The sequence below is a fragment of the Bombina bombina genome, chromosome 5, assembly GCF_027579735.1.
Source record: "Bombina bombina isolate aBomBom1 chromosome 5, aBomBom1.pri, whole genome shotgun sequence".
Taxonomy (NCBI): Eukaryota; Metazoa; Chordata; class Amphibia; order Anura; family Bombinatoridae; genus Bombina; species Bombina bombina.
Window position 1 is genome coordinate 126,045,458 of NC_069503.1, and position 26,309 is coordinate 126,071,766.

The 26,309-nt window shown below is 40.3% G+C and overlaps 1 protein-coding gene across 1 annotated transcript in view; it reads right to left on the reverse strand.

The window, feature by feature from the left end:
- SMARCC1 (SWI/SNF related, matrix associated, actin dependent regulator of chromatin subfamily c member 1) overlaps positions 1-25,870 on the reverse strand; it is a gene marked incomplete in the record, with an annotated part of 306,811 nt that extends 280,941 nt beyond the window's left edge. Inside the window, 4 exon segments of the mRNA XM_053713684.1 lie at positions 131-212; positions 1,390-1,475; positions 15,673-15,792; positions 25,265-25,870. Of these exon segments, the coding sequence (XP_053569659.1) occupies positions 131-212; positions 1,390-1,475; positions 15,673-15,792; positions 25,265-25,795 (819 nt within the window).
- Between the last annotated feature and the right edge of the window lie 439 nt (positions 25,871-26,309).

Sequence of the window (26,309 nt, forward strand, 5' to 3'; positions counted from 1 at the left end):
AGAGTTTCAACAATCAACCCTAAAGTAATGTGCAATATGGTCACTCGGTCTTCTGAAAACAAAAAGAAATCCACTTTACATTCACTGACTGTTCTTTCATAGTGCAGAAAGTCACCGCTACAATAATTACCTGCATCAGTGTCTTCTCAATGGTCATAAACATTTCCACATTTCGATCCATCCTTGATGGATTCTGTAAGTCAAATCTTCTCCTAGGGAAACAAACACCACATACGTGTTTTATAGCAGAGTGAAATATTAGCGCATATATATATAAATACCTCCGCCCCTCCCCATCCATCCTCACATAATCTTACTATAGCAAACAAGTAGTAAGTTCTGTACTCTCCTTAGTTGAGGAAGCTTATTTATTTGTGCATGTGTCTTGAGCATTATAAGACAGCAGTATTTACAATATTTTTAATAGGCATGTGCATAAATTCATTATTCTGCATTAGTTATAGAAACAACGGCTGAATATAGCTGTAGGCAGCAACATTTGGCTATTTTCAACGCTAGGTTTATTTGTCCAACACAAATAATTGGGCAAACCCTGATGCGTCACATTTACGCTAATATATACAGTAGAATGTGCCTGCGCATGGCCTTACAGAAACAAATGCAAAATAACAGATTTATGCACATGCCTAGTTTTTAACGTTGGAGAAGTCATTCAAGAAAAGTGCTTGCGTCTGAACCTGCCTCAGTACTCTCCAATAAAACTGACCTATCAATAAATAGCGCTTCATTTTGACTTCCACGTCCCTTTAACACATTTGTTTCTCCCTATACATAAAACTCAAATAAACAATTCTTTATCAAAATAAATGAATCAAACTTAAAACACACCAAGTCAGAAATGTGCACTTAATTAACACAGGGGATACAGGAAAGGTACTACTGCATATTCAGTAAGTACATACATGTGTATCAGCTGCTGTATGATACACAAATCCCTGTGCACTTGCTGCCATAGCTTAGAAACTTACAAGATATCTGTTTATTATCTATAAACCAGGGCAGCCCAAACTATAGTCTGTGCCGCAACTGGCCTAAGCAAGGGTTTGTACGGTCCCTAGTACATCAGCAAATTATTGCCAACAAGCAATTTACACTTCTAAGGTACAACATTTTGTATCACTTTTTGGAAATTTAAGTAGCATATACAGATAAACTAAATTTGTTATGTAGGTTAACAAAATCTTTAGTACAAGTTTAATGTAATATGTCATAGGCCAATCCCAGTAATGACTGGCCCTCATAAAAAGTTTGGGTGCCCCACTGTAAACTTCCTCACATGGATAAAAATAAACTGACGCATCTCTATGGTAAACTGACTAAAAAGATGTTCTCAGAGAGCTCAATATAACATATTTGTCACATTCTTACCATCCTTGATCAGTCCTGTGCTTATAAGCAGCCCCAAGTATGTGACACAGGGATCCGCTAGCTTTAAAATCCAAGAAGCACTTCATCTATAATAAAATGATAGTAAAGTTAGAGGACTTTTTGATTTTGGCAGTTAGTACTTTGAAATGTACAATTGTTTCCCCAAGTTTTCTAAAGAGGAGAGATTTCAAGTCCTAAAATACTTAGGCACCTACAGATCCCACCCATCAACTGCCATTGTGAAACCTTATTGTGCAGTCAATTAAAAACACACACATATATACACACACACATACACACACATACATATACACTTTAAATTTAAACCATAACAAATTAAGTCCTTTTAATACAATTTACAAATCTATTTTTACTTGCTGGCCATTTAGAACAGTGTAGAGTCAGCATTTATCTCCCTCTCCCACGATACAATGCAAAGTTGTGCAAACCAAGGCAGGTCCAACGTAAGCCAGTAGAGACATGAAACTAAACTTTGAAACGTTTTGAATGGAACAATAGTTTGAAATAGCGGCATTTGCCTGCTGAAACTGCCACCACCTACACAGAGGTTGTCAATTCTGCAGTATTTGCTATAAAAAAAAAGCTATGTAATCAAGAAGTTGTGGTGTGAAAAAGCCCAGCCCATTAAACCAAAATAACAGAATTTATGCTTACCTGATAAATTTCTCTTGTGATGTATCAAGTCCACGGATTCATCCATACTTGTGGGATATTCTCCTTCCCTACAGGAAGTGGCAGAGAGAGCACCCACAGCAGAGCTGTCCATATAGCTCTTCCCTTAGCTCCACCCCCCAGTCATTTGACCGAAGGCTAGGAAGAAAAAGGAGAAACTATAGGGTGCAGAGGTGACTGAAGTTTTTGAAAATAAAAAAATACTACCTGTCTTAAATAGACAGGGCGGGCCGTGGACTTAATACATCACAAGAGAAAAATTTATCAGGTAAGGATAAATTCTGTTTTCTCTTGTAAGATGTGTTGAGTCCACGGATTCATCCATACTTATGGGATACCAATACCAAAGCTTTAGGACACGGATGAAGGGAGGAACAAGAAGGGTACCTTAAACGGAAGGCACCACTGCTTGTAGAACCTCTCTCCCAAAAATAGCCTCCGAAGAAGCAAAAGTATAAAATTTGGAAAATTTGGAAAAAGTATGAAGCGAAGACCAAGTCGCCGCCTTACAAATCTGTTCAACAGAAGCCTCATTTTTAAAAGCCCATGTGGAAGCCACTGCTCTAGTAGAATGAGCAGTAATTCTTTCCGGAGGCTGCTGACCAGCAGTCTCATAAGCCAAACAGATGAAGCTTTTCAGCCAAAAGGAAAGAGGTAGCCGTAGCCTTTTGACCTCTCCGTTTACCAGAATAAACAACAATGAAGATGTTTGACGGAAATCTTTAGTTGCTTGTAAGTAGAACTTTAAAGCACGAACCACATCAAGATTGTGCAACAGACGTTCCTTCTTTGATGAAGGATTAGGACACAGAGAAGGAACAATCTCCTGATTGATATTCCTATTAGAAACAACCTTAGGAAGAAACCCAGGTTTGGTACGCAAAATCACCTTATCTGCATGGAAAACTAGGTAAGGTGAGTCACACTAACTCTTGGAGCCGAAGAGATAGCTACTAAAAACAAAACTTTCCAAGATAGAAGCTTAATATCTATGGAATGCATAGGTTCAAACGGAACCCCTTGAAGAACATTAAGAACTAAATTTAGGCTCCATGGTGGAGCAACAGGTTTAAAAATAGTTTTGATCCTGACCAAGGCCTGACTAAACGCTTGAACGTTTGGGACATCTGCCAGACGTTTGTGTAAAAGAATAGACAAAGCAGATATTTGTCCTTTTAAGGAACTAACTGATAATCCCTTCTCCAATCCTTCTTGGAGAAAGGACAAAATTCTAGGAATCCTAATCTTACTCCATGAGTAACCCTTGGATTCACACCAACAAAGATATCTGCGCCAAATCTTATGATAGATTTTCCTGGTGACAGGCTTTCTAGCCTGAATCAGGGTATCAATGACCGACTCAGAGAAACCACGCTTTGATAGAATCAGGTGTTCAATCTCCAAGAAGGCAGACGCAAAGAAATTAGATTTGGATGCTTGAATGAACCTTGGATTAGAAGGTCCTGCCTCATTGGCAGAGTCCACGGTGGAACAGATGACATGTCCACCAGGTCTGCATACCAAGTCCTGCGTGGCCACGCAGGCGCTATCAGAATCACCAAAGCTCTCTCCTGCTTGATTCTGGCAACCAGACGTGGGAGGAGAGGAAATGGTGGAAATACATAAGCCAGATTGAAGGACCAGGGCACTGCTAGAGCATCTATCAGTACCGCCTGGGGATCCCGGGACCTGGACCCGTAACAAGGAAGTTTGGCGTTCTGTCGGGACGCCATCAGATCCAATTCTGGTGTGCCCCATAGCTGAGTCAGCTGGGCAAATACCTCCGGATGGAGCTCCCACTCCCCCGGATGAAAAGTCTGACGACTTAGGAAATCCGCCTCCGAGTTCTCTACCCCTGGGATATGGATTGCTGAGAGATGGCAAGAGTGATCCTCTGCACATCGGATTATTTTGGTTACCTCCATCATCGCTAGAGAACTCCTTGTTCCTCCTTGATGATTGATATAAGCTACAGTCGTGATGTTATCCGACTGAAACCTGATGAATTTGGCCGCAGCAAGCTGAGGCCACGCCTGAAGCGCATTGAATATCGCTCTCAGTTCTAGAATGGTTATCAGAAGAGATTCCTCCCGAGACCATAAGCCCTGTGCTTTCAGGGAGTTCCAGACTGCACCCCAGCCTAGCAGGCTGGCATCTGTCGATACAATGAGCCACTCTGGCCTGCGGAAGTACATTCCCTGAGACAGGTGGTCCCGAGACCACCACCAGAAGAGAATCTCTGGTCTCCTGGTCCAGATGCAGTTGAGGAGATAAATCTGCATAATCCCCATTCCACTGTTTGAGCATGCATAGTTGCAGTGGTCTGAGGTGTAGGCGGGCAAAAGGAACTATGTCCATTGCCGCTACCATGAGTCCGATTACCTCCATACACTGAGCCACTGATGGCCGAGGAATGGAATGAAGAGCTCGGCAAGTGGTTAAGAATTTTGATTTTCTGACCTCCGTCAGAAATATTTTCATTTCTACCGAATCTATCAGAGTCCCTAGGAAGGAAACTCTTGTAAGAGGGAAGAGAGAACTCTTATGTTCACCTTCCACCCGTGAGACCTCAGAAAAGCCAACACGATGTCCGTGTGAGACTTGGCTAGCTGGAAAGTAAACGCCTGAATTAAGATGTCGTCTAGATAAGGCGCCACTGCTATGCCCCGTGGTCTTAGAACCGCCAAAAGGGACCCCAGCACCTTTGTGAAAATTCTGGGAGCTGTGGCCAACCCGAAGGGAAGGGCCATAAACTGGTAATGCCTGTCCAGAAAGGCGAATCTGAGGAATTGATGATCTCTGAGAATAGGGATGTGTAGAAACGCATCCTTTAAATCAACGGTAGTCATATATTGACCTTCCTGGATCAGAGGAAGAATAGCCCGAATAGTCTCCATCTTGAATGATGGTACTCTGAGGAATTTGTTTAGAATTTTGAGATCCAAGATCGGTTTGAAAGTTGCCTCTTTTTTGGGAACCACAAAAAGGTTGGAGTAAAAACCTAGCCCTTGATTCGCTCTTGGAACTGGGCGGATCACTCCCATGGTATGTAGGTCTTCTACACAGCGTTTGCAGACAATTGAGAAATGTGAAATCTCCCCCTTGGGGGGGGGGGGGGGGGGAGTCTTTGAAGTCCAGAAGATATCCTTGGGACACAATTTCTAAAGCCCAGGAATCGAGAACATCTCTTGCCCAAGCCTGAGCGAAGAGAGAATCTGCCCCCTACTAGATTCGGTCCCGGATCGGGGGCTACCCCTTCATGCTGTCTTAGAGGCAGCAGCAGGCTTCTTGGCCTGTTTACCTTTGTTCCAAGCCTGGTTAGGTCTCCAGACTGACTTGGATTGGACAGAATTCCCCTCTTGCTTTGCTGCAGGGGAAGCTGAAGCGGGACATTTGAAGTTCCGAAATGAACGAAAATTATTTTTGTCACTACACTCCCTTTGCCCTTCCTAGCAGTTACGCAGGCAGAGAGAATGACTGGGGGTGGAGCTAAGGGAGGAGATATATGGACAGCTCTGCTGTGGGTGCTCTCTGCCACTTCCTGTAGGGAAGGAGAATATCCCATAAGTATGGATGAATCCGTGGACTCTATACATCTTACAAGAGAAAACACAATATCAATAAATATATATCTCTCTCTCTATATATATCTCTATCTATATCTATCTCAAACAAGGTAACAATAGACAACCCACCCTTTCAAAAAAAGAAGGCAAAGATACAGGAGCCATTAGCTGAGTGCGTTGTGATTTATCTTAGTAGAAATTTCACTTCGTAAAGGTTTAAATTATGTGCCCACACCCAAGATTGATGATTTTGAAAATCAAATTGATATGACAAGGTTTCAGCGCCAACTTACACTTAAAATCGGTTTCAGAAATTTAACACTTCATAAGATTAGGTCAAACCAAAAATGTAACTGAAATTTGAACCATCTAACACACATCCAGCTATTAAAACATTTACATCGTTATGCTCTGGGGAAATTAACAGGGGTTTAAGTCGCTCGTTAAACAACATGGCAGTGCCAGTTAAAAAAGGGCTCGCAATCTTGAGAGATTGCGTCATGAAAAGAAGGCCGTTATGTTCTGTAAAGGCCGTGAGCCTAAGTATAGCTACACATTGCAGGTAGAACCATATAACACGATTATAGTCCCCCCTGTTCAATAACCCTCTCAGGAGATATTAACCCATGATTCCTCATTTAAGATAAAAAGAGTCCAACAGGGACCCTACCTTGTTTCTTCACCAATACATCTCATATTGAAATAAAATGATCTTACTGCAATCTAGACCGTGGAAACAGGAATACGGCCCTTCAAGTGTGATAGATAGTCTCGCTTCTGACATGGACTTGAGTGAAGGTAGGCAGCGAAATTCGTCAACGCCGATTACCAAGGAGCTGTTAATATGAGTCGGGATGGGTTCGCAGGAAAACTCTCCCTGCATCTCTGGACTCTAAATTTCATCCATGCTCTCACTGAGAGGCTGACAGGATAACTTAAAACTCCAGTCCCGTTGCAAAGAGAACTACCCTCCTCCATAAGAGACTCTCGAACTTGACACTTCTCTGCCAACCTCCTGTGACAAAAAGGCAAAGAATGACTGGGGGAGGTATTTAAGCCTTTGGCTGAGGTGTCTCTGCCTCCTCCTGGTGGCCAGGTTCTGAATTCCCAAAAGTAATGAATGCAGCTGTGGAATCTTCTCTTTTAAGAAGAAAATGTAAAGCCTCTGCTTATGGTATACAAAAAAGGCAACAAAGTTTGAGAACCATGTTGGTTAAACATGACACACATTGTGATTCACAGACATGGCTACCTAAAGCCAAGGCTGGTTGCTTTAAAATGTGGCAGTTGCGTCACTTGTAACAATGTTGACAGGGGACCGCTTTAGCCATCCCTATATGAACAAACAGTACACGATTAGACAGACTCACATGCACCATTAGAGCATGTAATATACGTTATTATTTGCCCCTGTGGGATGTATTATGGGTAAGACCTGTACTACTTTTAGAGAGCGTTTGGCCAACCACAAAATGTGCCATCAAGTTAGCATATAAAAATCATGAGTGATCAACCAGTGGCACGTCACTTTTTAGATCAGAATTACTATGATGAGGACTATGATTATAGACCAAGTCCCCTTCCCAGGAAAGGTGGTAACAGTGATGAGAAACTTCTCAAAAAGGTAGGCGCAGTGGATTCATATGCTTGGTAGTATGTGTCCCAAAGTTCTCAATACACACTTTGATTTATCTTTGTTTTACCAACATCTTGGTCAACATGGTGTAAAACATTGCCTGAATAAGGAGTCTTGAGTTTGTACTAGTCAAAAGTCTACCTTTGGAGTCCCTAAGGACTTGATTATAGTTATGTTTTAGGGACTATATTGGCATCTTTTGCAAAGTGGATAAATGAATAATCTCCATTGCCCATTAGGATCCAACATAGGCTGTTTGCTTTCTCATTCATTACGGTGACAAATTTAGTCTACCAATGCTTATTCTCAGGTTAATCTAAACACAATATGAAGGGTGGTTGAACACCACTAATTTTGATTGACCATAATGTGACTCATTGAAAATGTCAGTTACATTATAGATTGCACCATTTGAATGTTTTCAAAATAATCACAAAAATACATAATTGAATGGTGGACAATTCATTCTCATTTAATGTGGTTCTCAAACCTATCATGAATTGTGTTATATGAACGTTAAATCCTTGTAATTCCTAAATACCCGTAGCATGATTTAGAGAAAGCACGAGAAGTCAGGGGTTAAACTGCTTTGTATACAGACATACTGTTTATGGAAATGCGGTGCTTAGGAGGTTGGACTAATTAATAAACGACTCCAGCCTATTAGGTTAGGTGTATACTTTGTGTCCGTTATTACGACGAAGTGCTAGCAGCACTTTACACTCCCCCAGTCAGGTGATAGCGGCAGAATGACGTATAGTCCAGAACGGGTATATCAGTAGGGAAACCCTGTTAGAGCTTTATACCCGTCTTTGGGAATGGCGGCGCAAGACGCTACAATTATATCATGCTAAGGTATTGAATTGTCACTAATGTTCACAAATTGACATGTTCTAACGTTCATGTAAATTGAGATTAATAAAATGTTTTGACGCATATACATCGTGATATTTATACCGTGAGCCTCATAAAGTGATATTAATGTGGATATCAGCTTATTCAATAACAGTTTGCAATGCGATATCCGGCTATGCCATTATACATAGAGGTTAGTGTGTTTAGGAGGTATTCACCTATTACGTTGGAATCAATTGTCACTGAGCGAGTTAGCAGAGCCAGTGTTATTAACCCCTCAAATGCCAAAAGTTTACTATATGTGCATGTCAGTTACGTTGTGAGGGTGTACTCACTTTTGTGAGATACTGTAGAAGTATTTCATTGTAAATATTTTATTATATCTTCATGTGACAACACTGAAGAAATGACACTTTGCTACTATGTAAAGTAGTGAGTGTACAGCCTGTATAACAGTGTAAATTTGCTGTCCCCTCAAAATAACACACAGCAATTAATGTCTAAACCGTTGGCAATAAAAGTGAGTGCACCCCAAAGTGGAAATGTCCAAATAAGGCCCTTTTAGCCATTTTCCTTCCCCAGTGTTTTGTGACTCGTTAGCGTTACAAGGTCTCAGGTGTGAATGGGGAGGTGTGTTAGATTTGGTGTTATTGCTCTTACACTCTCTCATACTGGTCACTGGAAGTTCAACATGGCACCCCATGGCAAAGAACTCTGAGGATCTGAAAAATAATAATTGTTGCTGTACATAAAGATGGCCTAGGCTATAAGAAGATTGCCAAGACCCTGAAACTGAGTTGCAGCACAGTGGGCAAGTCCATACAGCGTTTTCACAGGACAGGTTCCACACAGAACAGGCCTCGCCATGGTCAACCAAAGAAATTGAGTGCACATGCTCAGCTTATTGAAATACACGTACGAGTGCTGCCAGCATTGATGCAGAGGTTGAAGGGGTGGGGGGGTCAGCCTGTCAGAGCTCAGACCATACGCTGCACACTGCATCAAATTGGTCTGCATGGCTGCCGTCCCAAAAGGAAGCCTCTTCTAATGATGATGCACAAGAAAGCCCACAGTCAGTTTGCTGACGGCAAGCAGACTAAGGACATGTATCACTGGAACCATGTCCTGTGGTCGGATGAGACCAAGATAAACTTATTTGGTTCAGATGGTGTCACACGTGTGCGGCGGCAACCAGGTGAGGAGTGCAAAGAGTCTTGCCTGCAGTCAAGCATGGTGGTGGGAGTGTCATGGTCTGGGCCTGCATGACTGCTGCCAACACTGGGGAGCTACAGTTCATTGAGGGAACCATGAATGCCAACATGTACTGTGGCATACTGAACCAGAGCATGATCCCTCCCTTTGGAGACTGGGCCGCAGGGCAGTATTCCAACGTGATAACGACCCCAAACAGACCTCCAAGATGACCACTGCCTTGCTAAAGAAGCTGAGGGTAAAGGTGATGGACTGGCCAAGCATGTCTCCAGACCTAAACCCTATTGAGCATCTGTGGGGCATCCAGAAACAGAAGGTGGGGGAGCACAAGGTCTCTAACATCCATTAGCTCCATGATGTCATCATGGAGGAGTGGAAGAGGACTCCAGTGGCAACCTGTGAAGCTCTGGTGAAATCCATGCGCAAGAGGATTAAGGCAGTGCTGGAAAATAATGGTGGCCACACAAAATATTGACACTTTGGGCCCAATTTGGACATTTCCACTTAGAGGTGTACTCCCTTTTGTTGCCAATGGTTTAGACATTATTGCCTGTGTCTACACACAAATTTGACAAGGGCACTAATAAAGGCATGCTCCTCTTATCTTTAAAATACATTTGGGTATTAGTTTTACCCAGTTTGTTATGATTTTATGTTGTGAGGAGTGGAGCTAGCATTAATTCAACATACAAGAAACTATTGGAACTAAGTTACACAAAAAGAAATGCTATAGTAGCACTCTGTGCCCAGACTATTGTACAGACAGGAACCATTTTAAATAAAATATAACTTATTATTCTATTTAAAAGATGGGAAACACCATACAAATTAAAATCCCTATCAGAAAATCCCACTGTTATTCCAAAAGTGTCTCCTTTCAATTATTCAGATACAGCCTTTTTGTTATTTGTATAGTATATCAGAGACACTACAGTTAATACATCATGTTCGCCGCTATATTGTTGCGATACTTATAAATCCAGGTTTCCTCAGGTTCTGGGTTTAGAACCAGATTATAATTGGGGTTAAGTAATCAATCTTTCACACTACCAAACCGCTTCAGATGCGGAAGGTCACCAGGGAGCAGAGGCGGATTAAACCACGCAGCATGAAGGTCAAAGGGGTGCACACTGTGTTGAAACGGCCAGTGCAGCCGTATGAACAATAAAGTAGATACACAGTACAGCAGCACTTGAGTAAGGAGTACAGGTGAAAAAAAAAAGGCTTTAAAAAAAAAAAAAAAAAAAAAAAGTATAATAAAAATAGACCTTTATTTGAACATAATTAAAAAATAGTACACAGCTAGCAGACTCCCTGACTAGTTTTGTGCTCCATTGAGCACTTAATCATAGGGTCACCGCTATATTGTTGCGATACTTATAAATCAAGGTTTCCTCAGGTTCTGGGTTTAGAACCAGATTATAATTGGGGTTAAGTAATCAATACTATTTATTAATATTCACTTGCACTCATAAAATGCAGGGATATATAATTCTTAAGTTACTGTATGACTCGATGACTGATTGGCTTATATGTGTTCCCACTATCTTAATCGTGAGGTATAAGTAACAACATATATCTAGATTTTCCCTTACATATAAGGTGGTTATTGATGAAATATGTTACCTCATTGTACTTTTCAATCCTAATGTGGTATATATCTATATTATTAATGCCTGTGTGTTGAGTTATTTTGAGGGGACAGCAAATTTACACTGTTATAATATACAGGCTGTACACTCACTACTTTACATTGTAGCAAAGTGTCATTTCTTCAGTGTTGTCACATGAAAAGATATAATAAAATATTTACAAAAATGTGAGGGGAGTACTCACTTTTGTAAGATACTGTATGTATCACACGTTTGCTGGAAATTTTACAACTGTCAGGTTTTTCAATGTTAGATTTTTTTTTATATTAATAAAGATACACTTTTGAAGAGTTAAGACCCTCCCTTTTGTCTATGAAATTCTATTCTATTTTTTGAGGAGTCACCCGGGCAAGGTGTGTAACACAAAGGAAATGATAATATATTTTATTTTTTAAATAGCTGCTCATCTGTTTTGTGCGTACAGAGCATCTTATTTCACTACAATATTCATTTAAATTAGGGCTGCAACTATTTTCATAATCGATTAATCGGCCGATTATTTTTTCAATTAATCGACTAATCGGATTAAAAAAATATATATATATATATTGTTTTCCAGTATTTAAAATACTGAGTGTTACAAATATAAACAGACTAAGGAGTGGATTTAACAAGGGCCAAATGACCCTTGTTCCCACGCGAACCTTCAAGCTCGCCGGAAACAGCAGTCTGAAGACCGCTGCTCCATAACTTGTCCGCTGCCTGAGGCTGCGGTCTTCAATCCGCCCGATCCTATACGATCGGGCTGATTGACACCTGCTTGTGCAATGATAAATGCCGACAGCGTATGTTGTCGGCATTCAGCGATGTCTGAAGAACACGATACGCTACAGCGTATCATGTAGAACAGACATTAGTAAATGTACCCCTAAAAAACTTTACATTAACACAACTGTTTGCCCAATTTTTAAGCAGAACAAATTTTTAGAATTAAGCAAAACAAAAACACAAACTGTTTGAAAAGAGGTAGAACTATCACTGATTATCACATTTTATTATTCACTCTTTCAGAAACTTTGCAGGCTCCTGTCTGAGGCTGGCTCTCTTTTTGCAAGCTCAGATGGTGTTGAGGTGCCCGAGATGCATAAGTAGGGTTTTGCCACGGTGGGATATTTATCTTTGTAAGCTCCACCAATGCAAATGGCCTCTTAAAGTAAGCCTGGACTTCATTTTAACATTATGAATATCTATATGCAATGGTAAATAATTAGCTGTCAGGTCAGTGAAAAAAATATCTAGTCTGCTCTTAAAATAACAGAAATATACTTATACGAGGTTGAATCTGGTACATATTAACATTAAAAATATAAAAAACAATTAAAAAAAAAGTCAAAAGCGCTAAGGACTATAAATCAATGATAGGACAAAGCCTTACACATTCTATACAGTACATATAATCAGCAGTAGCAAGAGATACACTAATATCTGTACAAACAGATAATAGTGCACATCAATTCAAACAACTCCCATCAACCTAGGGCTAAGAGTAAATAATAAACTTGACACAAAGTGCTAAGGAGTATATATCAATAACAGTTCAAAGCCTTACACATTTATCTATACAGTACATATAATCAGCAATAATAAACAATCAGCTAATAGTGCAAACAGATAATAGTGCACATCAATTCAAACAACTCCCATCAATCTAGGGTTAGGTGTAAATAACAAGCTTGGCACTATATCATGCAAAGCAAAGCGTGTCCCAATTCACCTAATTTAAAGTGATGGTAAACGCTAGGATTTACAATCTTAACAAATAAAGGGGACTTTCATTCATGAAGTATAAAATACTTCATTCTGAAAGCCCCTTTATTTGTTATCAGCGTTTGCTGCGCTGAGCTGCTAAAGGCAGCCCACGGCAGAACGCAATTTGGCTGAGAGGTGACGTTTCCACCTCTTAGCCAATAGCCGTGCGGGAAATACAGCTTGGCGCCAGGTTTTGTGGCGCCAAGCTGTATTTCCCGCACGGCTATTGGCTAAGAGGTGGAAACGTCACCTCTCAGCCAAATTGCGTTCTGCCGTGGGCTGCCTTTAGCAGCTCAGCGCAGCAAACGCTGATAACAAATAAAGGGGCAGAATTTGCTTGATAAAAATGATCTTGTTTCCAAGGTTAATGTACACATTCCAAATGATTCCCATGTTGTTGTACAAGAAAGACCTGAGGTATTTAAACACACAATTTGCAAACTTCATATGGTCAGGGAAAAAACACAGGATTAGCTTAGAGAAGCTGATGTGCTCGGTCCATGCAGGGGGCTTGGGACTGCCGAACTTGGAACTGTACAACTGGGCCACATCCAGCAAATACGTTCTGGACTGGCTAAGTAACACAAATCACTTCACACATAAAGACATAGAGAGCAGCATGGTTCACCCATGGGCTTTAGCAATGTTACCACATATGGAGCTTCACAAAATACGCAAACTGACCAAGGACTCTCCACTCTTTGGGGAATCTATCAGGGCCTGGGCAAAACTGTGTAGGTGGATGAGGGTGCCTCATACATACACAAAATTCATACCCATGGGAGGGAACCCAGACTTCCCAGCAGGACTGACTACAAAACCATTTCAACAATGGAAAGATAAGGGCTTACATTCAGTTGGACAGTTGGTGTCAGAATCTACTGGGCTAATCCACACTTTTCAAGACTTACAGAAAGATTTTTCACTACCTAGACAACACCACTTTGCATACTTGCAAATCAAACACTACGTAACGCAATTGCAGAAACACATAAACTTTACAGACCATAATGACCCGATATCAAAACTGGTTTCCATGACATCTCAAGGCGGTCACTCAGTCTCCCCCATATACAAAATGCTGATAGACATACCAAACCAAAAAAACAAGACAAGCCTGAGCAATAAACGGTCGGACATACTGCAGACACAGATTTCAGAAGAACAAATCATAAACAGTGTAGAGAACGTCAGGAAAGCCACCATAGGAGCTGACGTAAGGGAAATGCACACGAAAACGATTCATAGGGCACACATCACTCCTAGGATATATAGCAAGTGGGTGAAGGAAGCAGACAATGTTTGTGTCAGGTGTAGGCAGCCCAACCCTGAATATGTACACTTACTTGTGACATGCCCAAGATTGACAAAATTTTGGGCTATGACGGAAAGATGGATGAACAAGACATGCTCTACCCAGATCAAATTGGATGGGAGGGCCATAATACTTCTAGATATCCCAGGTAACCTAGGCACACAGAAACGACTTATATATAATATAATCCTCACAGCGAGGAGACTGATTCTCAGGGAGTGGAGGGAAAAAAACCCACCAACACTAAGACAGCTCAAAAGTTTACTACTGCAACAGATGACAATAGAACAGTTTGATACTATGGGAGATGTAAAGGAAAGGGTCAAAGCTTTTATGAGGAAATGGGAAAAGTTAATCCTACAACAGCCAGTCCAGATACAAAAACAGATAATACACCCATTCCGTAATTCAGAATACATTTTAACAGCACAACTGAGAGGGGAATGGAACACACTGTAAAGCTCAAACCCAAGGAATGAGAGTCCCAGGGGATGGAAGAGTCCACCGCTGCGCATCAAAGGGGGAGGTATTCAAATGCAGAGAAGTTTCAGGATAAGAAGGATAATTGATAGAAATCCTTAACAACTTGAAAGCAGTTAAAAGCCGTAGACATAAGAACTGTGAAGATAACAACCAAGGTGAGATGTATGAGATGTAAATTAAGGGAGGGAGGGAGAGAAAAAGGAAAGAGGGGGGGACAGTTTGACGGCAAAAAAGAAAAAGTCTAATACAAAGTTTGCTTTTGGAAATATACCATGTTTATTAAGTTTATTGTAACCACCTGACAAAAGTCTGTAAATGTTGTTGAACTGTCACCCAATAAAAAAGAATATTTAAAAAAAAACAAATAAAGGGGCTTTCAGAATGAAGTATTTTATACTTCATGAATGAAAGTCCCCTTTGTTACGATTGTAAATCCTAGCGTTTCCTAAACGCTAGGGTTTACCATCACTTTAATATAAACAATCCAAATGACAACTTATTTCTGGGTTGCACATAAGCCAGGAGTAGTAGTAAACTTATACTGTCCTAAAAAAGTGAAAAAGTAAACTTCTGTAGATGTCCTTTAGGCGACGGCCATAACCATAAAACACAATACCATGTGCAGGAGCTCATTGGAGTAAAGGAGCTGGTGCCCTGCACAGACATGAGATTCGTTGACAACAATTTTAATAATCTATTATCAATTATATTGATTAATTGTTGCAGCTCTAATTTAAATAAACTGGTTTTAAGCTACTACTATCTGAAAGCAAAATCTTTGAAAAGCCCTCAAAATCACTTAAGCTACCTTTTGTGGCTCAAGTTTTTTTGTGTACACAAAAAAAAAAAAACGTTCCCAGCTAAATTCAGAGATGCTACTTAAATGGTATTGATGGCCAAACAGACTTCTCTATTTACACGTCTCCCTATCTGCTCATTTTGTATTGCCCCAGACAGTGGAAATATTGAGCCCTGTATTTTATTTTTAAATACCATTGGTTGCTAGAAATTTGCGGAAATAAAGCTAAAAAAGGGTAAATACATAAATTTACAGCTAAGATACTAATAGAAGTAATTTGCAATTCATTTCAATACACGTTTCAGCGGGAAGTGAATACTCACGGGCAGCTTGGTGAACGCAGGGTTGGTTACGTGTCTTCCAAATGCATCTTCCTGAAACTGCAGAAGCTGGGAAATCAGCACAGCCAAAGCTTTATTTGTTGGGGAATCTGCTTGAACGTACTGTAAAGAGATAATTCCATAAGGTTTCATAAACATAACAGGGGAAATAAGGGATTTTACAAAAAAAACTGCTATTAAATATATAGCAAGAATGAGGAGAAAATACAGAGAGTTCAAATTTAATTCCAGTAAAGACGTTTAAAAGTATGACTGTAAAAACAGGATTAAAAATATAAAATTTGTAAAGCTTGACAAAATATCAGAAAACATGGTTTGTGGAATTCTACCGAAATAAAAACTATATTGGCTCGCTGATAAAACCTTGTGTGGCTAGCTCCACAATAATCTGTCAGGCTCATACAATTTTAAATAAATTTGCGCACCTCTATATAAAAGGTTACTGGGATTTTAACTGTACAAGTATTCTAGGAAGAAGAAAATGAAACTGTACAACAAGGGTTGGCAAATCTATTTCATACTCTGGCACCTGTACAAATACATAGCAGTCAGAGACTAGCATTTGCTTAGACATACAATTCCAGAAGCTGTGGCTCCATGGATCTATCAAGTCCAGGACTATAACATTACTTCAAAGTACAAAGTAAGCAGAGGTAGTCAGTAATGACCTTAAAGGGATAGTATAGTTAAACTTTTATGATTCAGATAGAGGATGCAATTTTAAGCATTTTTCTAATTTACTCCTATTATCAATTTTTCTTCGTTCTCTTGATATCTTTATTTTAAAAAGCTGGAATGTAAGCTTAGAAGCCAGCCCATTTTTAGTTCAGCATCTGGATAGCGCTTGCTGATTAGTGTCTAAATGTAGACATCCAATCAGCAAGCGCTTTCCAGATGCTGAACCAAAAATGGGCTGGCTCCTAGACTTTCCAGTTTTTTTAAATAAAGATACCAAGAGAACAAATAAAAATTGATAATAGGAGCAAATTAGAAAGTTGATTAAAATGTCATGCTCTGTCTGAATCATGGACGTTTATTTTTGACTAGACTATCCCTTTAACTCACATGAGGAGCACTCAAGAATAGTGATGTTAATAAAGCCAAGTGAGAATGTGTGTTGCCTTAGTGCCTTACTCACAAGGCTGCACGGTTAGGGGTCTGAGAATGGGGCTGACAGAGGAGCTGCACGGTTAGGGGTCTGAGAATGGGGCTGACAGAGGAGCTGCACAGTTAGGTGTCACCTGAGTATGTAGCTGACACAGTCAAGAGTCTGAGGTTTGATGTGGGTATGTGAATTACAGAGGAGCTGCATGCAACAAAGTTACACCACATCTAAAAAAACCTGACATTTAACCCATTTGCTGCCAGCAAAGACATATTGCCTGCAGTGTTATTTGATTTGATTTTGGGGGGCATCTCCCAGGTATGGAAATCAATTTCACTTGACCAGATCATGTAACTGTTTTTGTATGTCAATGTAAAAGTAGTAATTATAATCACTTCAAATAGCAGATACATTTACAATAAATATTAGGTAATCTGGTACAACCACAAACAAGTTAGATAAAAACAAGTTAGATAAATGTAGCCACCAATCAGCAAGCACTACCCAGGGTGCTGAAACAAAAATATGTTGGCTCCTAAGCTTACGTTTCTGCTTTTTCAAATAAAGATACAAAGAGAAAGAAAAATGAATAGGAGTAGATTTAGAAAGGTGCTAAAAATTCAACAATTTAAATAGCTTTAAAGGGACAACACCCGATTAAAAAAATTTAACTTATGTTTTAAAGTCAATCACTGCTGTTTTATTTGTTCAGCTTACATTAAAGTGGTGAAAGTTTGTTTTTGAAGAAGAATGCTAAATAGGTGCTTGATTCTCCCATGAATGGTGCCATATTGTAACTAGGGATGGGCAAATGTTTTGCAACATTCGAAAATTGAAACAATTTTTTTTAACACATTAGTTTTGAATTTCGAATGTTTGCACAACATTCTAACTTATGTTTTATGTAATAGCATTTCTAGAGAGAGAGAGACTTCAGTCCATGGAATAAAACAGACTGAATAACTCATGGGTAAAAGTATATGCAGCATGAGTTATTCAGTGTATTCTTCCATGGACTGGAGCCTCCCTCCAACTCCGGACTGGAGCTTGTTATTTACATTAAGAACCCTTCCTGGAGCCGTGCATTCACACAGCTTAGGAACATAATGGAGTGGTAAAGTTTGAACACTAAACTTGTTTACATAGAAAAGGATGTTAATATAAAAAAAAAAATATTGAATTTCAGTAACAGATCCTCAACATAAACTGCAGCACAAGCAGTGAATAACAGTGAGCGAGCGCTGCAGCTGTGCTTCCTATATACATACATTATAAGGAAATATGCCGTGTGCGTCATGTGATTCCTGTGCTGTTACAATATGGCGGCGTATAGTTGCATCAAGCACTGGATAAAGTATTCTAATAGAATAAACTTTTCTTTAAATTTCTCGAGTAAGCTGAACTTCCAGCATAAAGAACTGTACTCAGTTTTGTATTATTACTCAGTAGAAGTTAGTTTTAAAGGGATAGCAAATCCGAATATTTTCTCTTTCATGATTTAGATAGAGAATACAATTTTAAGCAACTTTCTAATTTACTCATATCAATTTCTTTGTTCTCTTGGTATCTTTGTTTGAAAAAGCAGGAAGGATAACTGGAGCTGGCCTATTTTGCTTCAGTACCCTGGATAGGGCTTGCTGATTTGCTGGCTACATTAGCCATCCAATCAGCAAGCGCAACCCAGGTTCTGAACCTAAAATGGGCCGGCTACAAAGCTTTTATTCCTGCTTTTTCAAATAAAGATAGCAAGAGAACAAAGAAAAAATTAGGAGTGAATTAGAAAGTTGCTTAAAATTGCATGCTCTAGCCGAACCATGAAAAAAGAAAAAAAAAAAAAAAAATGGGTTTAGTATCCATTTAATTTTTATTTCTTAAAGCAGTCAGGTGTTTAATGTCCCTTTAACGAAAACATTTAATTTATTGCATGTCCCTCCCTCCTCACATTTAGGTCCTTGTGCAGATCTATTCCACTCCAAACAATCTTCTATTGAGCTTTGTGAAACTTAGTAAGAGTTTATTCTGTGCTCAAAGATTTGCTGGGAAGCAATGGCATTACAGGGACAGTAAAATTAAAATGAAACGAATTATTCAGATAGAACACGCAATGCAAAACAACTTTCCAATTAACTCCTCTCTTCCATTGCTGAAAAGCATGCATAGGTAGGATCAGGAGCAATGCATCACTGTGAGCTAGCTGCTTCTCAATGTGTTCCCCTAGCTCCCAGTAGATCATTGCTCTCAAGAAAATGAAGCAAATGTAGTAAATCTGAAAATTGTTTGCTCTATCATGAAAGAAAAATGTGGTGCTCATGTCCCTTTAAAGGACCAGTAAACACAGTAGATTTGCATAATCAACAAATGCAAGATAACAAGACAATGCAATAGCATTTACTCTGAATTTCAAATAAGTAGTAGATTATTTTCTAACACATTACAAAGTTATGTATATTTCCACTCCCCCTGTACCATGTGATAGCAATCAGCCAATCGCAAATGCATATACGTATAGTCTGAGTTCTTGCACATGCTCAGTAGGAGCTGGTGGCTCAAAAAAGTGTAAATATAAAAGACTGTGCACATTTATTTTAAATGGAAGTAAATTGGAAAGTTGTTTAAAATGACATGCTGTATCTGAATCATGAAAATTTAATAAAACCTGAGTGTCCCTTTAAGGTCTATTTCTCAACAAAACATTTAACATCATAGCCAGGAATATAAACCTTAATGCTAATTAAATCGAATCCTTATTTCAGGGTGGATGATGATTATAAATGTACCTTAAATAGAAACTATATATAGATCTGTCATTTAAAAAAAAAAATCCTATAAAAACTGATGTTTATCCACCCTGCTTACAGTACATCCACAGCTTGCACACTGAGTCCCCCACCCCCCTTTTTGCACGCAATGTCGATGGCCTTATACACGGTAGCCATCTTGTTTAGTGGGTTTATATTAACCCCTTCACTACCAGGACTCAGAGAAAAACTTGCCAAAAATACCGGAGAATTGTTTGCATTTTTGCGATCACTCTGTTTAAACAGAAATAGAGGCTTGGTTATTTAATGTACCTGTCAAAACTATATCTATCTATACATCTATATTTTTTTTTTTTAGAAGACAACCCAAGGTATTTTGGTATATTTCATGCTACAATTTCAACGTGAAATGCGATCAAATTAAATGCGAAATAAATTCTCACAAACTTTGGGTTCCTCACTGAAATTATTTACATACAGCTTGTTCAATAATGGCACAAATGGTTGTAAAAGCTTCTCTGGGATGCCCTTTGTTCAGAAATACATATATGGCGTTGCCATTGCTTTTTGGCAATTAGGCCGCTAACTGTGGCTGCGCAACAGAATTCTTTTATTCTCGGCAGTGAAGGGGTTAATTAGGTAGCTTGTAAGGTTAATGTTAACTTTAGTGTAGAGATTACCCTCCCACCTGACACTTCCCACCCCCTGATCCCTACTTGAACAGCTCTTTCCTCCCTCATCCCCCACTGGTTTTTATTTTTCTGCAGGGTAGGATCCCCCCTTAACCTCCCCGATCCCTCCCAAACAGCTCTCTAAACCTCCACCCTCTAACTATATCCACCATCTTAGGAAAAAAGGAAAAAAAAAATTAGGATACCCTCTTTTCTGTAGTGTAGCTGCCCCATCCCTTTATTTTTTTCTGTAGCATGGGGACCTCCCACTCCCTCCCTGGCTAGGCCTCCCACACCTCCCGCCAGCACCAGCAACGATAGTTACAGACAGTGACACATACAGCGTTACGTCTGTAATGATCAGGCATCTGCCTTCATATAGAACCGGAGCACCAATCGTGCTCCGGTTCCAAATGCGGAAGATGCCTGGTGCTTCAGTTACTCCAGCTCTCAGCTGTAACTTAACAGCCAAGGCTGCTGCCTCTTCTAAAAATGGACAAGAACCAAACTGGTTACCTACCATTCAACAGTAAACCAGCTCAAGTTGCTCTAAAATGTTTATTCAATCAAGCTAGATATGTATTCCTTTAGAGACCCCAGCCTTTTGTGAGGCTGTGACAGGAAGTAATGGGCCCTACACAAAGAAAGTTAAAAAAAAAAAAAAACCACACCATAAAAATGATGAATACATATTAATTTTTTTATTTTATTTTTTTTAATTAAATATATTTAGTGAGTTTTTACCAAAAAAGTACTAACAGATAAACTTACAGTAATATAAGTAATGTATTTCATGCAATATACATCAAGAAAGCTGGTTCTGCAGTGACCTAATCAATATGTAAATATTAAAAGCCAGCAACAGGCATAGAATAAAAAAAAAAAAAGGATACAAAATTGTACTAATAATGCCAACTATTTGTGTGCAATTACAAGTTAGGGACATAACATAAGATCAATACATTCACATTAGCATATGATTACCTGTACTATAGGACCTTAGGCTTGGTAAAGTTAGAGGGGGGGGGGGGGGGAATTGATAACGTTCCAAAAAAACTCCAAAAACCATGCATAAACTGGAAAACAAGTTTGCTTAATTTCACTAGCTGCAGGGCTGGACAAACCCAGGAGCCACTGGCTCCTAGAAATTTACCCCTGGCTCCTAACTTTTTGGCTTATTCTTATATCTATATACAAATCCAACTGTCTGGCTCCTAAAAAATATGCCTGGCTCCTAATTTTTGAACATATTCATCGAGCACTGACTAGCTGTATAATTAGCTATACAAATCCCTATACCATTATATCACACTAAATACGATGAAACTCCAGTAATCAAATCTAGTGTATATAAGCTGTCACCTGTAAAAGATATACCCATTTACATGCAAGAAGAACTGATACTGCATATGGAGACTGACAAAGCCAAGATCTTTGAGAATAAAAGCTTCTGTAGCAACATAGCAGCAGTGGACATAAGCAGAACCTCTGCAATATAATATGTAGAGAATACACGGCACATTACTAGAGGACTATACAAGGAAAACCAAACTGCACTATATATCTATATTATCCTATAAATCTCCCCAATAATCTTTAGTCTATAAACTGTCTCTTGTGAAGGGCACATACCCAATTGTAACAAGCTTCCACAAAGATCACTATGTCCCACTATTGTAACAAGCTTCCACAAAGATCACTATGTCCCACTATTGTAACAAGCTTCCACAAAGATCACTATGTCCCACTATTGTAACAAGCTTCCACAAAGATCACTATGTCCCACTATTGTAACAAGCTTCCACAAAGATCACTATGTCCCACTATTGTAACAAGCTTCCACAAAGATCACGATGTCCCACTATTGTAACGAACTTACATAAAGATCAGTATGTCCTACAATTGTAACAAACTTACATAAAGATCAGTAAGGGCTCGATTTATTATAGCCCTACGGATGCAAGTTTTCATAAGAACTTGCTCGCCGTAATTTAACAAGCAGCGGTCACCAGACCGCCGCTTCCCTAACCTCTTCGCCACCTAAATTCAATCTCCGCAGTCGAGTCCGGTTGAGGAGATTGACAGCTCCCGCCTGCGTGTGATTGGCTGTGCGCGGGCAGGGGCGGGATTGCATGCAAGCGCAAAATTGCACTCGTGTGCCATGGTGAATACCTGCGTGTAATTTTGCCCGGCCACAAGCGAGCTGAGGCGTACAGGAGCTAAATCAGGGTTCAACATACCCAGGAGCTAAGGATTTTATTTTATAAAAATCTTTATAGTTCATGACAAAGATAGTGTAATATTCCATACGTATACTTTTAAGAACACTATCTGATCAACAAAGATACAGTGGGCTGGATGTGAAACAGATAAAAGAATAAATCCATGTGTTAAATGGACATAATACTCATACGCTAAACCACTTTAAAGTGATGCAGCAAACCAGTAAAAAGCTGACAAGAGACTATCACATAAGCATTTCTATGTAAAAAAGTAAGATTTTTACTTCAAATTTTCCACTCATAATAGTAAGAGCTACGTGAACAGATATACGTCAGATACTGTCAGCTGTGTGTGCGATAGATTTTTTTTTTATATATATATATATATATATATATATATATATATATAAATTTCTTATTAAAGTCCAAAATTGAGTAATCCTAGCATTACCCAAGGTAAACCTGACATTACCCAAGCAGCTGTGAGTAAACCCCAATGTAACATGATAAATCTCATCAGAGTGCATCAAGGTACCACATTAAAAATATATACGATGCACTGTAATTCACACATCCTGTATCTTTTTTGCCTCTCCCTGGGGGGTTCAAGAGGCCCCTCTTGAAAAACCTCATTCCCCAAGGTTCACTTGGGGTGGATGCCAGGGGAACAGGCTTAAACCAGAGCCGCTTTGGTAATTCCCTGGGTTATCGTATGGCCACAAAAACACAATGTAAAGCACAGCTCGGGGGGGGGGAATGAAGAGACCACTGCAAAATAATCAGTTTCTCTGGTTTCAATATGTATTAGGTATGTGTTTGAATAAAAGAAAAAAAAAATGTACTCTATAAAAACTACTAACATTTCTCCCAAGTTCCAAAACATTTGTCATTTAGAGCATTTATTTACAGAAGTAGACTGCAACTAGACAGACAAAAACAACAAGAGATGGTGTTCTCAGACCTCCAATAAAGTAAAGAAAACAAGTTCATATTCATTTTTAAACACAATACTAATGTTTTAACTTAGCAAGAGTTCAGAAATCAATATTTGGTGGAATAACGGATTTTCAATCACAGCTTTCATGTGTCTTGGCACATTGCTGCGTGGTCACTTTATGCCACTCCTGGTGCAAATATTCAAGTAGCTTGGCTTTGTTCGATGGCTTGTGACCATACATCTTACTCTTGATCACATTCCAGAGGTTTTCAACTGAGGATTGTTTTTTCCAGCAGGACAATGCTTCATGCCACACAGCCAGGTAAATCAAGGTGTGTATGGAGGACCACCAGATCAAGACCCTGTCATGGACAGCCCAATCTCCAGACCTGGACCTCATTGAAAACCTCTGGAATGTGATCAAGAGGCAGATGTATGTTTACAAACAAAGCCGAGTTGCTTGGATTTTTGCGCCAGGAGTGGAATGATAGCGGTGATTGAAAATCTAGGCTATTCCACCAAATACTGATTTCTGAACTTTTGCCAAGTTAAAACATTAGTATTGTGTTTAAAATGTAGTATTGTTTTCTTTGTATTATTCGAGGTGTGAAAACCCTGCATAATTTTTGTTCTTTTGATCAGCTGTCATTTTCTGCAAATAAATGCTGTAAATGGCTATTTTATTTGGAATTTGGGAGAAATCTTGTAAGTAGTTTAAAGAATAAAACAATGTTTATTTTACTAATACACATACCTATAAATAATAAAACCAGAGCTAAGGAGTTGTGATCCCCTGAATTTGATTGTTGTTAAAGAGTTAGTCATTACATTCAGAATGGTAAATGGTCTCCTCAATGACACCATCTCACTCAGACACATATGTTCGTGCTTGAGTGTAAGTATTCTGTGCACATGCAAGCGTGCAGGGCAGTTCTGTGCTCCAATCATGCAATTCTTATGAAGGGCACTATTACACATTTGACAGCTTGTTCAGACATTCCAGAGTTGGTGTATGGCATGAATCTCAGCTATTGTGTATTATCTGTAGTATAGATATACATGGCGGTGTGTACCCTATGCAGAGAAAGTTATTAGGCACACTGTGCACTATATGAAACTGCTTCCCAGTGTGTATTACATCTAGTGTTGACATTACACAGTACTGTGCCACCCTGCACTGGGGCCCTGGTGTGTGTGTGTGCCACCCTGCACTGGGGCCCTGGTGTGTGTGTGTGCCACCCTGCACTGGGGCCCTGGTGTGTGTGCCACCCTGCACTGGGGCCCTGGTGTGTGTGTGTGCCACCCTGCACTGGGGCCCTGGTGTGTGTGTGTGCCACCCTGCACTGGGGCCCTGGTGTGTGTGTGTGCCACCCTGCACTGGGGCCCTGGTGTGTGTGTGCCACCCTGCACTGGGGCCCTGGTGTGATATTATACCACACTGATTCCCTAATGTAATTACACTCTATGCACTGGGGTCCTGTGTGAGTTTATTATATTGCACTGGGGTCCTGGTGTGAGATTATTATATTGCACTAGGGTCCTGGTGTGAGATTATTATATTGCACTGGGGTCCTGTGAGAGTTTATTATATTGTACTGGGGTCCTGGTGTGAGATTATACCGCACTGATTCCCTAATGTAATTACACTCTATATTGCACTAGGGTCCTGGTGTGAGATTATTATATTGCACTGGGGTCCTGGTGTGATATTATACTACACTGATTCCCTAATGTAATTACACTCTATGCACTGGGGTCCTGTGTGAGTTTATTATATTGCACTGGGGTCCTGGTGTGAGATTATACCGCACTGATTCCCTAATGTAATTACTCTATATTGCTCTGGGCTCTGTATCTATTACAGGAGCAGCAGGCCTCACCTTCTTGTAGTGTTTGCCTATCCACACCCGTACACAGTCCAGCTGGGACACAGTCTCGGGGCTCTCCCAGTGTTTGAGTGCGGGGCCCCCATCCTTCTTCCGCAGCTGGGCCAGAGCCGCTACTCCTCCTGCAGCCACCATGGGCTCACCGTCCCGGCCTGCCTCCTCCTCCAGGTCTCCCTCACCACACTCCTCCTCTTCCTCCTCTCCCTCGTCCTCCTCCTCGTCTTCCTCCTCTCCTTCTTCGTCCTCCTCGCGCTGAGTGGAGGACGCGTGCTGGTGCGGGGCTGGCTGCTCGTTCGTCGCCGGGTCCTCGCGCCGCGGCACCGGGTAGTGGCGAGTACTGGGCTGTAACTGGTCTCTCACCGCCACCGGGCTTCCGTCCTCGCGCTCCACGCCCGCCGCTCCTCCTCCCCGGCGACGCCTCCTCCTCTGCCTCGGTCCCGATAACCTACCGCCCCCGTGTCCGCCGTCGCTACTATTGCTGCTGCCATTACAGCCGCTCGGGAGCCCCAGCTGCCTTTGTTTCATGGTGGTTTGTTTTTTTCCCCTCACTCGCTTCAGACAACACTGGCCGAGCGCGCGATTACTCGCTCACTGCTTCAAACCACGCCCACAGTCTTTAAACCACGCCCGTGTAAAGAGTAAACCTGTGTAATACAAGTCACGCCCACACCACAAACCACCGTTTTGATACGCCCTTATCCTTGATTTCTCCTTTCTGTCTCCGCCCAGCTCCCCCATGCGTTACCGCCCACTTCCACACACAATGCCGTCGTCCATTGCTTTGAAGTATGAACAAGAAAATCTTTATTGACAAAGAAACAAGGCCTAGTTTACTTTTTTAGCGCATGCTTTCTGCAAATCCGTATTAAAGATATGCTATAGCAGCTATAGACCGTGTTTATAGTGTTTAGCGAATCAGCGATCAGTTCACGGAGAGCTGTCACTTTATGAGGTGCTGTGACACAATATGTGATGTCTGGGCTCCAGACATCGTTAATAATCAGTAAAATAACATTATATGATAATGATGACAGATCTA